At 48.6% G+C, this 12,382-nt stretch overlaps 2 protein-coding genes across 3 annotated transcripts in view; one reads left to right on the forward strand and one right to left on the reverse strand.

The window, feature by feature from the left end:
• Window positions 1-797: 797 nt before the first annotated feature.
• On the forward strand, window positions 798-3,801 carry adi1 (acireductone dioxygenase 1). Its single transcript, XM_085256420.1, has 5 exons — window positions 798-1,168; window positions 1,743-1,971; window positions 2,417-2,536; window positions 2,930-3,109; window positions 3,194-3,801. The coding sequence occupies exons 2-5, from the start codon at window positions 1,849-1,851 to the stop codon at window positions 3,308-3,310; spliced, it is 540 nt and encodes a 179-aa protein (XP_085112546.1). The 5' UTR covers window positions 798-1,168; window positions 1,743-1,848; the 3' UTR covers window positions 3,311-3,801.
• Window positions 3,802-3,857: 56 nt separating this feature from the next.
• trappc12 (trafficking protein particle complex subunit 12) overlaps window positions 3,858-12,382 on the reverse strand; it is a 32,480-nt gene continuing 23,955 nt past the window's right edge. For both annotated transcript variants that reach the window (XM_085256411.1, XM_085256412.1), the window contains exons 6-12: window positions 10,054-10,166; window positions 9,640-9,712; window positions 8,834-8,907; window positions 7,870-7,968; window positions 7,040-7,143; window positions 6,219-6,306; window positions 3,858-4,927 (exon numbers count right to left, since the gene is read on the reverse strand). In XM_085256411.1, coding sequence (XP_085112537.1) covers window positions 4,685-4,927; window positions 6,219-6,306; window positions 7,040-7,143; window positions 7,870-7,968; window positions 8,834-8,907; window positions 9,640-9,712; window positions 10,054-10,166 — 794 coding nt within the window. In that variant the 3' untranslated portion in view covers window positions 3,858-4,684. The remainder of the gene's footprint in view (window positions 4,928-6,218; window positions 6,307-7,039; window positions 7,144-7,869; window positions 7,969-8,833; window positions 8,908-9,639; window positions 9,713-10,053; window positions 10,167-12,382) is intronic.

The following is a 12,382-nucleotide window of genomic DNA, read 5'->3' on the forward strand; positions in this document are numbered from 1 at the left end:
TTATTACATACATGTACATACTGTTGTAAGTGCGCTGTTATTGTCTGACCGCCGTCCCGTGGCAGTGAAAGTGGTGATGGCGTGTGAAACAAAAGAGACGAGCACAGACTTTGAGATAAACTGTGCAATCGTCTGTCCGGTGGAGATAAATGAGTCTGTGTGGGATATAACTTCTGTTTGATTATGATCGTTATTCCATTACACGAATGTTTTCCCGACGCTCCGTCATAAACACAAAGACTGTCTGAGCTCTGAGGGATCTTCACAAACTGTGACGCTATTTTTCAAAGACCTGATTGGTCCGTACGTAGGGATGTCACGCATGAGGATCTCTAATCTTGAACATTATTTGCTCCAGAGCAGGTTGGTTCTATAGTATCAGTTAACATGGTTACCTGATTAAAATCCTCCCCAAATCATAGTGCAGGCATCTGAAGTTAACTTACTCAGACTTTAATAAAGACTGTGTGTGTGTGTGTGTGTCTCACTCATTTGGCCAGCGCGTCTCTCACAGTCGTGGCTTTGGCCTGGAAACAGTCAGACAGGCAGGGTTTACACTCTGCTTTGGTTCATGTTAATAACTCTGAATAAAAGCCATCTTTAAATCAACAACAACATGAATTCATTGTATGTTTTATATTTGTGGTTTGTGCTGTTGATCCTGTACACATGGCGCTCATATTCTCCACAGGGAGGGGATTTTGAGCCACAGTGCTGTAAACATGGAAAGCAGCCTGACTACGACCCTGTGAAACAGTGCCATCTGTTCCTATGGAAACCACAACTCTCCTCATCAACCGTTATTTCATTTATTTTGGACAAAAACGCTTTTCCCCCCACGATTTCCTGGATAAGAACTGCTCTACCCACAATCACACACTAAAGCGACGTCTTTGATTGGTGCAGGTCGCCGTTACCATGGAAAAGTTTAAACCCGCGAACGCTCGAATGTTGCCGAATCAAACAAGCTAAGAACTCGTTAAAGTTAGCCTGTTAGCCGCCGTAGCGCTGTTTCCAGCGGGTCGAAGAAGAGACTCCATCTTTCTCTCCTTTGCTAATAAACAAAGGAATACAAATAACAATAACTTAAAAAAACACAAAGAGCCCCCCAAAAAGAACCTACAAACATTCACCATGTCAGCAACTGATGGCTCCTCCTGTTGCTATGGTAAACCAACTGCGCCTGCGCACTAGAAACACTTGACCCAGATTTATGTAAAATAAATGAGCTTTTAAATTCTGTTGTTAAGTCAGATAAAAAAAAAGGGTCTATAAATTATTTGACGCTATGAAATTATGCCTGTGTGAGATAATATTTTAATTTATTATTGTTAAATTATCTATTAAACAAAACGTTTCATTCTAATTTGAGCGATGAAAGAAATTGTCACTCAAATTCGATTTTTAAATGTAAAAATTTCTTTAAAATACGTTAAAAATATATTAAAGTCCAATATGATAGAACAAATACAGCTGAATGGAAATGTCAGAGGCAGTGTTCCTGTCTGCCTTTCCTGTTTTCTCTCATCATCTCTGGTCATTCAGGGGTCATTCTTTGTGAGACTGGGTGTCATATATTTATAATGTTTTGAAACATTAAATGTTTTTCACTGTTCTTTGTCTGTAACTTGTTTTCCCTCCAATCTGTCATGTTTTTACGGGAGCTGGTGTCTGCTGGAATGTTGATGATCAGTCACAGATCTGCAGACCTCTCAGTCGTCATTTTTCCTGCTACATTCCAGGTACATGAAAGCAGCACACCGGAAGTGCTGCCGGAGTCACGCGAAACAGCCGTGCAGCAGTAAGAAAGTCTGACAGCGCGCGGGTCCAGCTGTGAAGTGTTTCGTCATGGGTCTGGAGGCCTGGTACATGGACGGGTCCGAGGAGGACCAGAGGAGGCCGCACAGGCTGGAGCCGCACCAGCCGGTGAGCCTGGAGCAGCTGAAGGAGCTCGGAGTGTTTTACTGGCAGGTGAGTCCGCAGAAGGCCGCTCACGTGTGCAGGTTTTCGGGTTAAAGGTCAGCGGTTCCTGGGTGGGAGTTTGTGCAGACCCTTGATCCCCAGCTGGACCCGAACAGCTCAGAGTTCTTGGGTTTGAAGCAGGTAAAACTATGTGCTGAGGGTTCAGCTGAGACACAGCAGGTATCAGTGTTGGTCACTGAGCTGAAGCTGCTCTCAAGCACCCATGTTTTCTGCACACAGAGCAGGTGTTACAGGTCACGTGCTGAGCACGTGAAGTCCAGATACCTGCACTGTGACGCACCTTATCCATGTAACTCTGACCAAGAAGGGCGTCCACTCACTGCTGGGGTGTATCGTCATGGTAACTGATACGGGAACCACTGATGTGCTTTTTACTTTTTCTGCTACACTAAACACATCAGGTAAGGGTTTGACTGCTTCCTGTTTCCTGCAGCTGAACGCCGACATCTATGAAAGCGACCCGGAGCTGCAGCAGATCCGTAAGGACCGGGGTTACTCCTACATGGACATCATCACGATCCACAAGGACACTCTGCCCAACTACGAGGAGAAGGTAACCCACGCGCTCTGAAAGCTGCAAGTACCAGCACGTGTTTGTGTCTGCGGAGCTTTTAATTTGAAAAGCACCACACTTCCTTTTTTAGGTTTTTCACTGCAGGGAGGGAAAAGTCCTCTGAGCTTCTTCATCTCAGACTTCACTGTGGCAGCGCATGATCGCATGCAGAGGAGTCTGAAGCACCTCTGAGTCCAGCTGTGCACTGATGGAGGCAGGCTGAGGGCTCCTCCCGCCTCCATCGTTGCACCAAGTCAGACTCGTGTATCGCAGAGACGCTCCAGATTTAATCCTGGTGTTAAAGATTCCCGGGTCACTCGAGCGTCGGCGGTGCTGAAACTGGAATGTGAGCTCTATTTGAAGTGAGTGAGAGGTTTCCTGTTTCTCCTGCAGCTGAAGATGTTCTTCGAGGAGCACCTCCACCTGGACGACGAGATCCGCTACATCCTGGACGGCCAGGCCTACTTTGATGTCAGGGACAAGGAGGACCGGTGGATCCGGATTGCCATGAGAAAAGGGGACCTGATCACGCTGCCGGCGGGTATCTACCACCGCTTCACGCTGGACGAGATGGTACGAAAACACGCCTTGCGCCTGTACAGTGCGTATTTGGTTGCTGGTTTGAATCCTGACTGTCTGATCTGTTTGTTTCTGCAGAACTACACGAAGGCCATGCGGCTGTTTGTGGGCGAGCCGGTGTGGAAGGCTTACAACCGCCCCGCTGACAACTTCGAGATCCGTCAGCGATACGTGGCGTCAATGCAGGGATCCTGAGAGTGCCGCGGACGCCATTCCCACTGCAGAAAAAGGCTGTCCAATCAGAGCAGAGAACGATGATGTGGACGACGATGTAGCATGAAGATTTTAATTTCAGTTTCTACTTCTTAGACAGAAATTGTAGTTTTTACTGTGAGGAACAATCAGCCATAACATTAAGACCAGAACATGACATCACCATGAGTGCTTCACGACTCAGGACGAGACCATCAGCAGGTCATGGCGTGAGGGCAGCGTTGCCCTGCTGGCCGTGAGAGAGACTGCAGAGGTCAGGTGACTCTTAGACTGCTGCCCGACGCCTGGATAAGACGTGCAAAACTCCTGCCCGGTGAGCCTGGAGGCTCCGCCCCTCCACACAGAGGTCCTGGGTGGTTTGAATGTTGTAGCACAGCTTCCTTCATCAGGACTTTAACTCTTCTTTAAAGGTTCTCGTGATTATTCAGGATCCAGCTCGTTAGTGCCTTCCTGTCTCTGGATTAAAGGATAAATATGAAGCTGCTGTTTGTCATTTTTTCCCACATCAAACACACACAGTGAGCTGCGCTTTCACTTAAAACCACATTTTATTTCATTTACATAAATATGATCAGCACAGAAAGTAAACACAAATCACTTAAATATAATAATTCCTGGTGAACTCAAAGGAAACCCTGCTGCTGATATGTTGAACACGAGCGGGGCGAGTCACTGAAGCTGTCCGGTCTGCAGATAATCAGGATAATGCCCGCCGGAGTCTCTGACATCCCGCCTCCAGCATCCCGTCTGTTCCTCCCAAAACACAAAGTGGGCTTAGACTTTACTACAAATTAAAAGGCGAGCTGGGATAAAGCTGAATTAAACTGGACCCAGTTTAAGTTAAAATGTGTGAAACATGAAGCCGTCCTGCCGTCTGACCAGGGAAACACCGATGTGGGCTTTTATCCTGGACTTTGCTCTGCACTGGGGCTTTTATTTTGAAAATTCTTCCTGCCCCGACTAATAAAAGAGCGGGTCTCTGCTGTCTGTGCTTCAGTAAATTTGTTCCCTCTTTAACCCTCGACTCAAACATGGTTGGCCAGTTTGTAGTCCAGTTAAATGGACTACAAATGGAAACCAGCGAGCTTCCTTCCTGCAGCTCAGATCTGTTGTTTTTGAACAGCTGTGTGTTGAACCTGGAGACGCAGACTGGCTCTGGTGTGATTCAGCAGTCAGAGGGAGGGCATGAGGACACGATTTTCGGGTTGCGGTTGTGCTGCGCTGGAGGACGCTGCTGCAGGCTTTGCTCCTGTGGGTTATTGTGAGGATGATGATGATTGGGTGCCCTTCATCTGTTTCGTGACAATAAAACTCGCTGTTTTGTGTCTGGGAGGTCAAACTAAGCTGCTCCTCCTCTCAGACCAGCTTGAGGCACTGCGTGTTGAAGCTGTCGCCCTCCCGGCAGGCGACAGCCTCCAGCAGCGCCTGCTTCTTCTGCGTGCTGCGGGATGACTCCAGCTCGTACATGGTGGTCAGGTTGAAGAGGACGCTCTCGTGCAGGTACTGCGCCGGGTCCTGCTGCACCAGGCCCTCCAGCTGGCCCAGCGACTCCTTCAGGCGGCCCAGGTAGAGCAGGCACACCGCCGCGTTGTTGTTGGCCTGCGAACACACGGAGGAAGAGGAGGGTTTAACTGTGCACGCACCGGTGTAACAGTCTGAGACAAGACACTTTAGCTCCTCCCACTTTAAGTCTTCTGACTGGCTGCTCTGAGCAGCACAAAACTATTTTGTTTCTAGTGGCCGACACATTTAATGTTTCCTTCCTGTCACATGAGCCAGAGTAGACACACACTTCCTCCTGAGGAGTGATACGGCTGCAGGATGCAGCCAGTATGAAGAAACTAGTTCCTACAGGAACCTGCTCAGTCACCAGCTTGGCTGTGGTTGTTTGGCGCCCTCTGCTGGTGACACTTTATCATAAGCTAATAATACAGAGTGATGGTTATGATACAAGGACATGAGTGCAGCTCAAAAAAATGACATTTTACTGTGATTTTATTACTGATCTTCATCATCATCGTCACTGACGATGTTTGTGACACGTGACATATCTGCCACACTGATCATCAAACTTCAATATTACACATATTAAAGTCTCAGGTGACCCGAGTAAAGACAAAGTGCAGTTTGAAACGATGACGTAGAAACAAAGTGATCCACAGCGGCCTGCCTGTGTGCAAAAGTAACCTCACCACTGTAATGACTGCAGTCAGTGTATGTGATGACGTCACTGTGGAGGAATATGGGCTCAAATTGTGCTCATAAATATTTTGTAACCTCGTAACCCAAAATATCCGAATATTTTATGTTTGTGCATCTGTAGATGAGAGTGTGTGTTTAAAAAAAATATTTACACGAGTTACAAATTGTTTTATTAAAGTCTGCTGACAGGAAAAAAGCAAAACACTGCGTGTGAAACTCCCTGCTTCTGTGTGAGTTTCAGCTTACACTACGAATTCTTCCTTTCAGCTGATTGGTCAATAAAGTACCCCACCAACAGCCAAACCCATCTGTTCTCTGATTGGATTGTTACATCTGTAATTGACATGACATTGACCAATCAGCTGAAAGGAAGAATTCGTAGTGTAAGCTGAAACTCACACAGAAGCAGGGAGTTTCACACGCAGTGTTTTGCTTTTTTCCTGTCAGCAGACTTTAATAAAACAATTTGTAACTCGTGTAAATATTTTTTTTAAACACACACTCTCATCTACAGATGCACAAACATAAAATATTCGGATATTTTGGGTTACAAGGTTACAAAACTCAGTTCTCAACTTTGATTTACAAGTACAAAATATTCACGAGCACAGTTTGAGCCCACAGAGGCGGCCTGACCCACTCTGTGCACTGCTCTGGGGACCGTTTGGAGGATGGCGGCGGTACCTACCACGGGGTTCTTTGGGTCGATCATTAGCACTTCGATGAAGGAGGCGTGTGCTTCGGCGTAGTTGTTCTGACTGAGGTGGACGAAAGCCCTGAAAGCAGGAAACACATTTCAAACCCTTCCAACCTGCGTCGAGCGTTCAAACAGGTTTAAACGGGTTTACCTGCGTTCAGGTGAATCCCTGAACACAGACGAGCTCAGCAGCAACTAAACCAACCGCTGCCACAAAATCACTGCTTTTCAAAACTCTTTCAACACCTCAAAAAATGAAACTTGCAACAAGTTTTGACACCAAAGTGAAAATCATTAAGAAAATAAAAAAGGGGAGGGGCTCTGTTCAGGACCAATCACATTTATTCTCAGAGCAACCAGCCTCATCACAGCCTGATTAAACAGCAACAACCCCCAGGGGGCGCTACAGACATTACAAAAGGCCTTTCATTAATCATCCATTGATCAAAATGATATTTCAATGCTAAGATAGAAGTGAAAAAGCTGAAAAATAGGAACCACGATATGATTAATATTGATTAAGATGCCAAATTATAGATACTGACTGTGTGCATGCTCGAACCCGGGGGAAGTGATGTGACTTCAGTTTGTCATTTGCCAAATAAATAAACGGACGCAGACGATCACAGGAAGTACGAGACCGCTCTAGTTTACAGCAGCTCTGCAGGTCTGCGAGGCGAGCATCGGCGTGCGAGGGAGTCGGGTCGGCACAGACGTTCGACCTCCTCGAAATCGCACGCCGCTGAGGCATGAAGTTCACACGCTGCACGAGGCGCTAAATGAAACACAGACACACACACGCATGCAGGTACCTGTTCATTAACACGCATGTGGCGAGAGCCTGCTGGCTGCCTTTCACCGGGCCGCACTTCTCCACGTCCTGGAAGTATCGCTCTGCAGTTTTAACGTCTCCGATCTGTGCGAGAGGAACAGCATGTTAGCCCCGACCTGTGTGTGTGTGTGTCTGTGAGTGAGTGAGAGTGTGTGTGTGTGTCTGTGAGTGAGTGAGTGTGTGAGTGTGTCTGTGAGTGTGTGAGTGTGTCTGTGAGTGTGTGTTTGTGAGTGAGTGAGTGAGTGTGTCTGTGAGTGTGTGTGAGTGTGTCTGTGAGTGAGTGTGTGTGTGAGTCTCTGTGAGTGAGTGTGTGTGTGAGTCTCTGTGAGTGTGTCTGTGAGTGAGTGTGTGTGAGTGTGTCTGTGAGTGTGTGTGAGTGTGTCTGTGAGTGAGTGTGTGTGTGAGTCTCTGTGAGTGTGTCTGTGAGTGTGTGTCTGTGAGTGTGTCTGTGTCTGTGAGTGAGTGTGTGAGTCTCTGTGAGTGTGTCTGTGAGTGTGTGTGTGTGTGTGTGTGTGTCTGTGAGTGTGTGTGTGTCTGTGAGTGTGAGTGTGTCTGTGAGTGAGTGTGTGTGTGTCTGTGAGTGTGAGTGTGTCTGTGAGTGAGTGTGTGTGTGTCTGTGAGTGTGTCTGTGAGTGAGTGTGTGTGTGTGAGTGTGTGTCTGTGTGTTTTTATAAAACTTCTTAACTCCAGCTTCACAGTTGCAGCTGTTGAGCTCACTGATGTAAATGAACCTTTATGTGTGACATGTCCCCTTTAAATGGTTGGAGTAACAGAGGGTGGTGTAGCAGGGTGGAGTACAGACGTGCAGACCTGTAGGAAGATGCGTCCGATGCCGCTGAGCAGCTGTGCTCTCTGCTGGGGTTGGTACTGGATGATTGAGTGATAGGTGTCCACAGCCAGAACGTAGTCCTGAGGACAGACAGAACAGAGAGGACACAGAGTGACGTAGGGGAGTGGTGGGTGGCGGAGACAGGTGGAGGGCGAGCAGGGTAAAGAAAGAGCAGAGCTTAGGTGTGGAGAGAGAGAGCATTAATCAAACATATGGAGTAATAGCAGGCGGAGTGACCCTCCGTCCACCTCCACATCGCTCACGTGGCGACTGGAGCGCTGAGCGGGCAACAGAGGGGTCAGAGAGGGGAGGGCGTGTGCTGGAAACGACCTGCGGAGGCGGCGTGCTGCTCATGAGCACGTTTCTAAATCACCAAAAGTTTAAAACTGGAGACGGATTAAGTTTGAAATCGATACACAGCAGTCTGCAAGATCACACTGTCAAACATGGCGGAGACAGCGTGCTGAGAACAGCTGTGACGAAGATGACTCGCCGCGGCGTGTCCCACAGCAGAAGACGACTGTATACAGAAAGACGTGAACATACACAAAAATAGTGTCAGATAAACAGATATAAGCGTTAAAGGCTTAAACTTGATGAACGCCGCGCCCTCGTTAACAAAGCCTTCATGACGCTGATGTCCGGCTCTGAATGTCACATGACCTGGTTGGAGCTTAAACGTGAATAAAATCAAATCTTTATTCATTCAGAGTCGGAACTCTGCGTGTTTAAATTTAAGCTAATGTAATCTGAACAGGGTGGTGTAATCTGAGCTGCGACCACTAGATGGCACTGTGTCTCTACCCCACCTCTCTCACCCACGCTCGCTCACTCACTGACCAAGAATCCAATTAGTGGTCAGTCTGAGGGGATTTCACTGTGAATCCTCCAGCAGGCTGGCATCAGAGATCTCTGGCACAAACGCACACGCGCACACGCACCTACCTTCATCAGCAGCAGGCAGTTGGCCATTGAGTACATGACCCGGCTGAGGCGAGACCTCCACAGCTTTAGAGACGCTGCAAACAGGGAGAGAAGAAGAAGAGGGTTTTTTTTTGGGGGGGGGGGGGGGTTGGCATCCCTATAACCCCCCCCCCCCCCCCCCCCCCCCAATACAGCGGGGTTTATTTTAAGACAAACACACTGCGGCACAGAGTGGAAGAGCTCATGTGCCTATTACTATTCATGGTGTGTGTGTGTGTGTATGTGTGCGTGTGTGTGTTGGGGAGAAGAGCTAATCACTCAGCAGGGGTCTCATGTGCGAAGGCGAGGCCCGGTGTTATTGACTGTTGGCGTGGGCGGGGAGAGGAGAGACAGAGGACGCGACTGCTTTTAAAAACACGCCGTGGCGAACGCCACTGCTCATGCTCAGACTGGAAAACTTCCTGAAACAGCCACACACACACACCAGAGTGCACATTAAGTCAGGCGTGGGTTTCCACCCGTCTCCCTGGCGTGGCGGAGCAGGTGTGAGTGGATTGGTCGGGAGTGATCGGTATGGATCCACGCGGCCGGGAAAGAAGCCGTTTGGTATTCAGCGCAGGCAGAAACACCTACAGAGCGCCGCATCGGTGTGTTTGAGAGGCTGAGCTATGCTGCAGTCCTGCACCAGGTGTGTGTGTGTGTGTGTGTGTGTGTGTGTGTGTGTGTGTGTGTGTGTGTGTGTGTGTTACCGGTGGGGGCCCGTGACCTCACTCTCCTCCCACAGTGTGATGCATTCTGGGACTGCGGCCAGCTCACAGTGAGCTTACCTTGTCTGTTCTCCTGCATTAAGGTGATCATGCTGCCGTCCTCGGCTGAGCCCGTCTCCAGGTTCTCCAGAATCTGTGAGGAACAGGAAGCAGGGGGGAGGGGCTAAAACTTCAGGATGGTCTGTGCGTCTGTGTGTGCCTGTGTGTGTCTGTGTCTGTGTGAGTGTGTGTCTGTGTGAGTGTGTGAGATCTGGTTGAGTGCCAGCACTTCTGTGTGTTACAATCTGCATATTCAAGAACTCCAAAATCCTGCCATACCTGTGTGTTTACACAGGTGGGCTTCAGGATTTGTACAGCTAATGTGCTTCTGCGTGGGTGTGTGCTTTTATTGTGTGAATACTACAGTGTGTGTGTGTGTGTGTGTGTGTGTGTGTGTGTGTGTGTGTGTGTGTGTGTGCGTGCGTTAGCACTAACGGTGAGGCAGACGGTTTTGAGGTGGTGCAGGCGGTCCAGGGCCTCCTGGGGCTTAGCCAGGTACTGTGGGAGCTCGGCGTGCAGCAGCCGCATGGAAAACGGCACCATGGAGCCTGGACAGGATGGAGAGAGGGAATAAGAAACAAGGTGGGATGAGGACAGAGCAGGAAGGAGAGCGGGAGAAGGATGAGAATATAAAGCCATCCACCCACACACAGACTGCACACAGCCCTGGAGGCAGGAACCTACAGATGGCACCGAGCTACGTATGGCTGCTTATTAAACCCTCTCATCTCGCTCTCTCTGTGCGCTGCTCAGCTCCATCACTCATCTCTCTGCCTCGACATCACACACACAGACACACACACACAGACACACACACGCGCCCCTGAGGAAGAGCCTATATTCAGGTGAGTCCACGGGCTTTGATCAGCGCCTCTTTGATATCAGCCATCAGATGTGAAAGTCTGGTCCATCGCTGCCCGTCTCTATCTCACCTTCCATCTCTCCTCGTCTATCTGCTCCAACTCGACACTCTCTCTGCTCTGCCCCCGCCCTGCGTTATAGGGTTTTATCGTCACGGTGACGGGACCTCGACGACTCTGCGATTCATTATTCTTCGTCTCCCGGGGTGTCAGTCATTTTCAGCAGATTTAATTTATGGCTTTTACTTTCATTAGTAATAGCAGCATCCTTCATAATGAAGGAAATATGAGCATGAGGATTAAACCAGAGCCTGCAGTTCCTCTAACATCCAGCAGAGGCAGCAGTGAGTCAGTCCCCAGAGATGCCCATGTTAAAATAAACAGCCTGATTGGTCAGGATAGTAGACATCATTAGGGGGCGTGGCCTCTTTGACTTGTAGGTGAATGGCAACAAAGGTGTCTGTAGCTGCTTGCTGAACCTCTGGGCTGTGTTTGTGCTGTCAGAGCCTTTTTAATCTGACCAATAATACGGCCTCTTTCCAAATATGGTCACTTCTGGAAACAAAAACACAACATGGCAGCAGCCAAGGTGCCAACACTGTGGAGTTGACATGTACTGGTGAGCAGGAGCAGGTAGGAACTAACATCGAGGCAAGACAGCTGAAGGTGCTGAGGACAACGACCCGAGAACTGAAGACAAACAGGATAGAAACATCCTATCACAATAAAAGCCTTCAGAAGAAACAATGTCTCTGGAATCCTAATGCTTTTATTTTGAAAAGCGCAATACTGCTACGTGTTCTGTGTCCCGCACGGCGATACGAGCCATGAAAATTTAAGCCAGAAGTTTGACGTTTTTCTTCAGTGAATTATCAGAACACAGAGTTCGCCTTTAGACTGCTAAATGTCTCACTGTGTCTCTCAAAGCTCCAACGCTGGGAGGGGAAAAATAACACAATTGAAAAAGCACCAAATTTGAACCGGGCCCTGCACACTTGGAGGTCTGCTAGTCTGAAAATATTCATAGTATGAATATAACAAAAAGCACAAACAGCTGACTGTGAGCGGGTCAGGTGGGACCTCTCCTTCTGAACCAGCTGCAGTAACTGTGTGCAGGTTCCGATGTCTCTCAGCCCAAACTGGACTCAGCTTTTCACGCCCGTACCCAACGGAGGACCTCTGCTCCTTCCCCGAGCGCTCGCTCGCTGCTGCGCAGACCGGGCGTCTCTGAAGGCCTTCAAAGAGCACGATCACGGGTAATAGATAGTCGATGCAAGCGGAGAATTGTTCGACTTGTGATGCCAGGCAACACAACTCATGCCAGTTTGTCTGAGAGCACCTTAGCAGGGCACAAAGCGTTTAATATTGAGCAATGGAAAGTCAATCGGTGCTCTTCAGAGAGCTGTGCAGTGTAGCTTCAAGTGTTTTTTATGTAAGGGTGTGTGTGTGTCTGTGTGATGTGTGCTGCCTTCACACTGCGGTAGCCCGAGGGGCGAAGCAGATCCAAAGTAATGGGAATACATTAGAGAGCAATTCATGCAGTGTAAAAAGAGGAAAAACAAAACCAAAGAGCTGCTGGAGACAAGTGGAGTTGTTGGAGCTTCTCGATGATACAGGCTGATATCAAGCTCCTGGCACCAACTTTCCTCTGAATATTTAATAGGACAGTGGTGGATACGCTGGTGCATTCCTACAAAAAAAAAAAAAAAAAAATGTGGGTAAAATGCTAAATTCTGTCGTAGAGCAGCCAGCAGCCTAATAACGCATTCAACGCTCGCAGAGCAGCCTCTCAGCGCCGTCATGAACACTGCCGTTCAGCCTTCAGAGGCCTCAGCGAGCAGCTCACGGACAGAATACGCAACACGCAGCGGGCTCTGCTCGAGCCTCTGATCTATGATCAATAG

This window comes from Mchenga conophoros, linkage group LG19 (assembly GCF_057382185.1).
Source record: "Mchenga conophoros isolate Kocher_MC1m ecotype Shallow Benthic linkage group LG19, M_conophoros_male_GT1.1, whole genome shotgun sequence".
NCBI classification, from domain to species: domain Eukaryota; kingdom Metazoa; phylum Chordata; class Actinopteri; order Cichliformes; family Cichlidae; genus Mchenga; species Mchenga conophoros.